The sequence below is a fragment of the Triticum aestivum genome, chromosome 2A (assembly GCF_018294505.1).
Source record: "Triticum aestivum cultivar Chinese Spring chromosome 2A, IWGSC CS RefSeq v2.1, whole genome shotgun sequence".
NCBI lineage: Eukaryota > Viridiplantae > Streptophyta > Magnoliopsida > Poales > Poaceae > Triticum > Triticum aestivum.
In genome coordinates this window covers 527,984,735-527,990,779 of record NC_057797.1, presented here as the reverse complement: position 1 = coordinate 527,990,779, position 6,045 = coordinate 527,984,735, and the positions used below count along the sequence as shown (strand labels likewise).

The following is a 6,045-nucleotide window of genomic DNA, read 5'->3' as shown; positions in this document are numbered from 1 at the left end:
GAAGTGTAACATTTGCCGTTTGACTTGCTATTTTTTGCACAGATAAAAAAACTTAAGCTTTCCTCCTAAAATTTGTATGTAGCGTTTTGGTGTGACAATGTTCACATCTATTTTTCTTCAAAAAAAATTGACATTTGAAAGAAAAACATTTTTGATGGGCAGGAGCATATGCTCCCAAGAGCCGAATTGGATTGCCCAAAATAAAGTGGATAAATTGTGAGAAAAGACCGGAATAAACATCTCGCACATGCTCCTTTTCTCAACGTGAACGAATAGTCTGCCAGAAGAAAACAATATTGTGCACGAACGTGCCCGGCACTTGGAAGAACCATGAGCAGGCAGACAGCCGGTGAGCAGGGAAGCGATCCACATTCGGACGCTACCCGGGGCCGGCCGGCAGGCAAGGCCAGCCCCAACCACCGCACCGCAGGATCGCATCCTCGTGCCGGCCGCGTCCGGCGATCGATCGATGGACCGATCAGACCATACGGAGATCCCGAGGCGCGCACGGGCGCCCGCTCAAGAGAGAGCGACGGGGTCAGAGCGCTGACTCTCGCCTTCGTCTCGCCCAATTCTTTTGTGGCAGAAACGGTGGCCTGTCTGCGTCTCCCATGTCTCGTTTGCCGCGGCGAGCAAAAACAAATCCGGCCTGAAAAAGCCGCGCCTCCCGTCCCCCATGCTCCCCTCCCCTCCCCTCCCAGCTACATCCCCGAGCTTCCGCCGAGCTCGCCTTCCCCTCTCGATCTCTCACTTGTTTAGTCTGGTCGTCCTTGCGAGCTCTCTTTGGTTTCTTGCTGGGGAGAGGCTCTCCTTTTCCCGCCCCCGTTGACTCGCGCATTTCGTCGAGCACCTTCCGCACGCCGCCGGGGCTGGAGCGGAAATCCGGAGAATTCACGCTTTCTTCAGCGAGCGGGCGGCGTCTGCCGGTCTCGCCGGAGCAGCGTCCCTCCATGCCGTGCTTGCGGTTGTGGGCACGGGCTTCCCGTGGATGGACTGCAACGGTTGCTACAGTATGTCTACCGCCTCTTCGTAATTCGTTGCTGGTGCTTTGCAGTGTCTTACTAGGTAGGAGTAGACTAGCTACTGAAAACAGCTTGTTCATGTGTGACGTCTGTTCTTTTGCAGTGTTGAAATCAAGAAGGAGTATTGGCGTCGCCGATGTTGAGTTCGATGATCCAGCGGGCGGTATCACCGAGTTACCTGACTCAATAGACCTTGCACACAAACAGGAGGTCAGCTGTGTTTGGGAAGCTAAAGTCAGAGATAATATGGAGTCGACGAGCCGATCCTTTATCTTGTCCCCCAAGGATGATGGCTTCTTTATTTCCGGAAGTAGTAAGCTGCACGAATCAACATCAGCGGAGACATCTGTGTCTGGGAAAATGGCGGCATCTCAGTCGACGAAAGACACATCTGGAAACAATGGAACAAGCAAGGCAAGTGGTACATAAGCACGGAATGTTTTTCTTTTCTTTCGCAGAGCCATTTTTAGCTGAATTCATAAATGTTACCACACAGTAATTTTTTCTGTTTATTCAGCTATGTTCGTAATTGGAATGACCTTAGGATACACTCAAATGATTAGAGTTAAATCTTAGAAAAAAGATTGAATTGTGCAGATTTTTCCTAATGCAGGAGAACGACTTGCGCCTAGCTCGTATAACGTTTAGTTTAATCACATTATTCAAATGTAGTATGTCCTGAAATGCTTCGCCTTTGTTAGCAGGTTTCTAGAACAGGTTCAGGGCTTGGCGCAGCCGGCATGGCCGGGTATGGGAGAGCAGTGGAAATTCTAGACACACTAGGCTGCCTGATGACAACCTTAAGCCCGGATGGTGGTTTTATTTCTAGGACGACCAAAGGGACTCAGATATCAATTCTAGCTTTTGAGGTTGCTAACACAATACTGAAAGGCGCAAGTGTTATGCAATCTCTCTCGGAAGACTCTGTCACATACTTCAAACAGGTGGTGCTTCCTTCTGAAGGCGTGCAGAATTTGATTTCCAGTGACATGGGCGAGTTGATGCGGATTGTAGCTAATGACAGAAGGTAGATTGTACATTTGTCCTCAGTGGCCACTGTGACTGACTTTCTGGTTACTCTTACTGTGACTGTTTTGTGAACCCTGTCTAATGTTTCCAGGGAAGAGCTGAAAGTATTTTCGCAAGAGATTGTCAGGTTTGGCAACCGTTGTAAAAATCCTCAATGGCATAATCTGGACCGCTATTTTGTAAAGTAAGAAACTTCCTGCTTTGACGAGCAGCATAGGGTCATACATGTTGTTTGACTTGAATGATATTTATCCCCTTGGTGTCCAGACTAGAATCAGAAAGTGTACCCCAGAAGCAGCTGAAAGAAACAGCCACAATGGAGATGCAAAAGCTGATGGCTCTTGTTCAACGTACAACTGTAAGCATTGTTCTCTACTCTCAAGATATCATTTGAGCAAATAGATTATCTGGTTTTGACCTTCTTTTTCCAGGATTTATATCATGAGTTACATGCCTTGGATAGATTTGAGCAAGATTACCGCTGTCAACTAAAGGGAAGTGGAAGTTCAAATAAGATTGAAAAAGGTATTTCTGTTTCTTGTGTAACAACATTTTTTAAAATGGAAATACTTTTGCCTCTTCATCTCTGTCCAATGCATAAAAATGATATTTATGCAGACTGTCAAAGCTTGGGCATTGTTTAAACCTTATCATTGATATTTTCTAAATCCAAATCCATCTGCGCATGGTTGTCATGGCAACATACCTTTTACTGTTCGCAGTTTTTACGCTGATCAGATAGCTTTGCAGGAGATAACATTCAAGTTGTGAAACTCGAGTTGAAGACCCAAAGAAGTTACGTGAAGAACTTGAAGAAAAGATCTCTGTGGTCAAAGACATTGGAACAAGTGACCAACTTTTCCTATAGAATTTACTTCATATGATCTGTTGGTGTGTCATGTATTTGCCTATAACATACATTCCCTGTTACAGGTTGTTGAGAAGCTTGTTGACATTGTGCAGTATTTACATGTTGAGATCAATGTCTCATATGGAACTTATGGTAATCCCGTGGTTGTTTTGTGTTGAATTAGTCGCACCTTTTTCCAACTGATCCTTTTAATGCATTTGTAGATGGAGGTGAACTGAGTTCTGCTGTGAACTGTCAGAGACTAGGACCTGCTGGACTTGCATTGCACTATGCAAACACTATCATACAGATCTATGGCATTGTAAGTTTCTTCAGTTCTTTTTGAGAACTCAGCTCAAGAATCTGGTGATATTCGCTTGCTTTTGTGATGTTACTGTATCAGTTTCAGTAGTACAGAGAGACATGACATGTCCTGATAGCACAACTTTTAGCGCCAAAATCTATTGTAAGATATTCATGGAACCCAATGAAATCATAATATTATCTCCGTCCCAAAAAGTTTGTCTTAGATTTATGTAGATACGGATGAATCTAACACTAAAACGTGTCTGGATACATCCGTATATAGACAAATCTAAGATAAGTTTTTTGGGATGGAGGGAGTATTATGAAAGAACTTCCGTAGACATGTATGTGTACACACATAGTTTTCATGTGTTCAATTTAAATATTTAGAAAGATATCAATGCCAATGTTTAGAAAGTTTGAGTGAACATTTCTCAAAACAACAATCTCTGTGTTTGAAGAGTACTGTACACCCGGGTAGCAGTTCTCTTGAGGTGTTGTGTGCAGGACATCTCAGTGAATTCTAGTTCATCATCTGTAATATCTTTAGTGTAAAAGGTCAATGGATATTTTATAGAAAAAAGGAAAATCCACCAAAGACAAGTGGCTGGACAAAGAAGTGTAAATGACACTTCCAGAGACCAATATCCAGTAGCTAGTATGTGAGAGGCAGCACATTTAAGTTTTGTTCGTTTGTTTGTTTGTTTAAGGTTTCTCGGTCAGGGTATGTACCCGCAAATTCAAGAGATGCCCTTTACCAAGGATTGCCACCAAGGGTCAGGTTGGCTCTACCAAATAAATTAAGAATTTCCTCAATGCCTCGGGAGGTAATACAAGTAGATAGAGAGAGAGAGAGAGAGAGAGCACCCCCATCAACAAACATTTCACATCCTAAATCGTGAATTCCTACTGCAGCTCACTATTGATCAGATAAGGGTAATGATGGAGAGAACTCTGAAATGGCTTGTTCCGATGGCCATCAATACCACCTGGTACCGCACACACATCTGACCAGTGTTTTAAAATTCTCAGTAACTTTTTCAGTTTGAATGAATTATAGCTATTTCTGATGTCTGTTTGGTTGCACGTTTGAGTGGAATCTCAGTGCCCGAGGCTTCTTGCGGTTTAGTGAATGGGCAAAATCAGGGTAAGCAGGGGAATTTGTCCAATGTCCTAGCTATTACATTTCGCAGAGAGATAAGAATGGTTTCTTACCAATGAAATTCCTGTGGTTTGTTTACCATGTCATTCAGGACCGAGCGGGTTGGAAGAGGACCTGGTCGACCGGACGTGATCGAGACGCTCTACCACGCCGACAAGGCAAGGACAGAGGCTTACATACTCGAGTTGGTCGTGTGGCTTCACCACCTTGTCAGCCTGAGCAACCGGACGGCAAATGTTAAAAAAGCCCAGTCCATGTAACCATCATCAGGTCATGGGGTGATAACAAGCGCATTACACACAAGTCAGGGCCTGACAAGAGCAGACAGAAAGCCATTATGATCTGTTTCGTTTTCATCGTTGCTAGGTTGTATAGAAGGGGGAACTGTGTCTGTTCTTACCAGGAAGGACTTGAAACCTGATATTAGGTAGGGAAATAACAAGAGCTTCTCCTTTGATCTTTTGGTTTCTTTGAGGGGTTGGGCTCTAATTTCATCTCATGTATGCGGTGTTGACATTGTTTAACACCTCAAAACATCATGGCAAAATAGCAAACTTAATACTGCACATGTACATGTATGTATCCAGATGCTGCAAAAGATTTGGTTCTGTGTCCTGATATATCGTCCCATTTTTTTTAGGTGCTGTGTCCTGATATATCTTTGTTTTCTCGGTGCTTGTCGGGCCATCGCCATCTTTTTTTTTTGAGACAAATCGCCATCTAAACGGCTGGTTCCTATTCGGCGCCTTAAGCGCCCGCTACAGTTGTTTCTACTAACGGGCGCATACCCCCCCTTGTCACATTGGGCCGGCCCATTTTCGATTTTTTTTCGTTTTCTAAACAGCAAAAACTCAAGCGCCCGGTACAGTTGTTTCTACTAACGGGCGCATACCCCCCCTTGTCACATTGGGCCGGCCCATTTTCGATTTTTTTTTGTTTTCTAAACAGCTAAAACTCCGCGAGAGCTGGGTTTCGAGCCGTGACGGGCGAGTTCCGAGCGCGACGCGACAACCACCAGGGCAGTTCAGTTGGTGTGATTATGTACAGGTTTTCTTTCTTCTTCTTCTTTTCTTTTTTCAAATTCGTGAAACTTTTCTTTCTTCATGAGTTTTTCCTCTACAAAATCAATGGAGTTTTTCTCGAATTTGATGAGTTTGTGAAAAACTTGATGAACTTTTTTTCAAATCGGATGAACCAATTAAAAATTCGATGAACTTATTTTGAAATTTGGTGAACTTTTTTCAAAACCAATGAACTTTTTTCAAATTCGAAGAACTTTTTTCAAAACCAGTGAACTTTTTTCTAATTCGGCGAACCTTTTTTCTAATCCGATGAACTTTTTTCAAATCCGATGAACTTTTTTCAAATCGGATGAACCATTTAAAAATTCGATGAACTTATTTTGAAATTTCGTGAACTTTTTTCAAAACCAGTGAACTTTTTTCTAATTCGGCGAACCTTTTTTCTAATCCGATGAACTTTTTTCAAATCCGATGAACTTTTTTTCAAATCCGATGATCTTTTTTCAAATTCGATCAACCTTTTCAATTTTTATGTTCAAAATTGATGAACTTTTTTAGAATTGACGAACTTTGTCAAATTCATGAAATGTTTTTTAAACTCCATTGATTCGGTGAACTTTTCTCAAATTCGATGAACTTTTTTTCGATTCGGTG

At 42.8% G+C, this 6,045-nt stretch overlaps 1 protein-coding gene across 2 annotated transcripts; it reads left to right on the top strand.

Annotated features, from left to right (window-relative positions):
- Nucleotides 1-352: 352 nt before the first annotated feature.
- Nucleotides 353-5,008, top strand: LOC123189242 (protein PSK SIMULATOR 1). 2 transcript variants are annotated; one of them, XM_044601613.1, is made up of 13 exons: nucleotides 355-1,010; nucleotides 1,126-1,436; nucleotides 1,727-2,049; nucleotides 2,143-2,235; nucleotides 2,319-2,409; nucleotides 2,483-2,576; nucleotides 2,802-2,899; nucleotides 2,985-3,054; nucleotides 3,126-3,223; nucleotides 3,918-4,034; nucleotides 4,123-4,199; nucleotides 4,313-4,354; nucleotides 4,461-5,008. In XM_044601613.1, exons 1-13 carry the CDS (start codon nucleotides 989-991, stop codon nucleotides 4,627-4,629), a joined length of 1,605 nt encoding a protein of 534 aa, XP_044457548.1. In that variant the 5' UTR covers nucleotides 355-988; the 3' UTR covers nucleotides 4,630-5,008. The 2 variants fall into 2 exon arrangements, with proteins under 2 accessions (XP_044457549.1, XP_044457548.1); XM_044601614.1 differs by lacking the exon at nucleotides 3,918-4,034 and having other exon boundaries at nucleotides 353-1,010.
- Nucleotides 5,009-6,045: the final 1,037 nt, after the last annotated feature.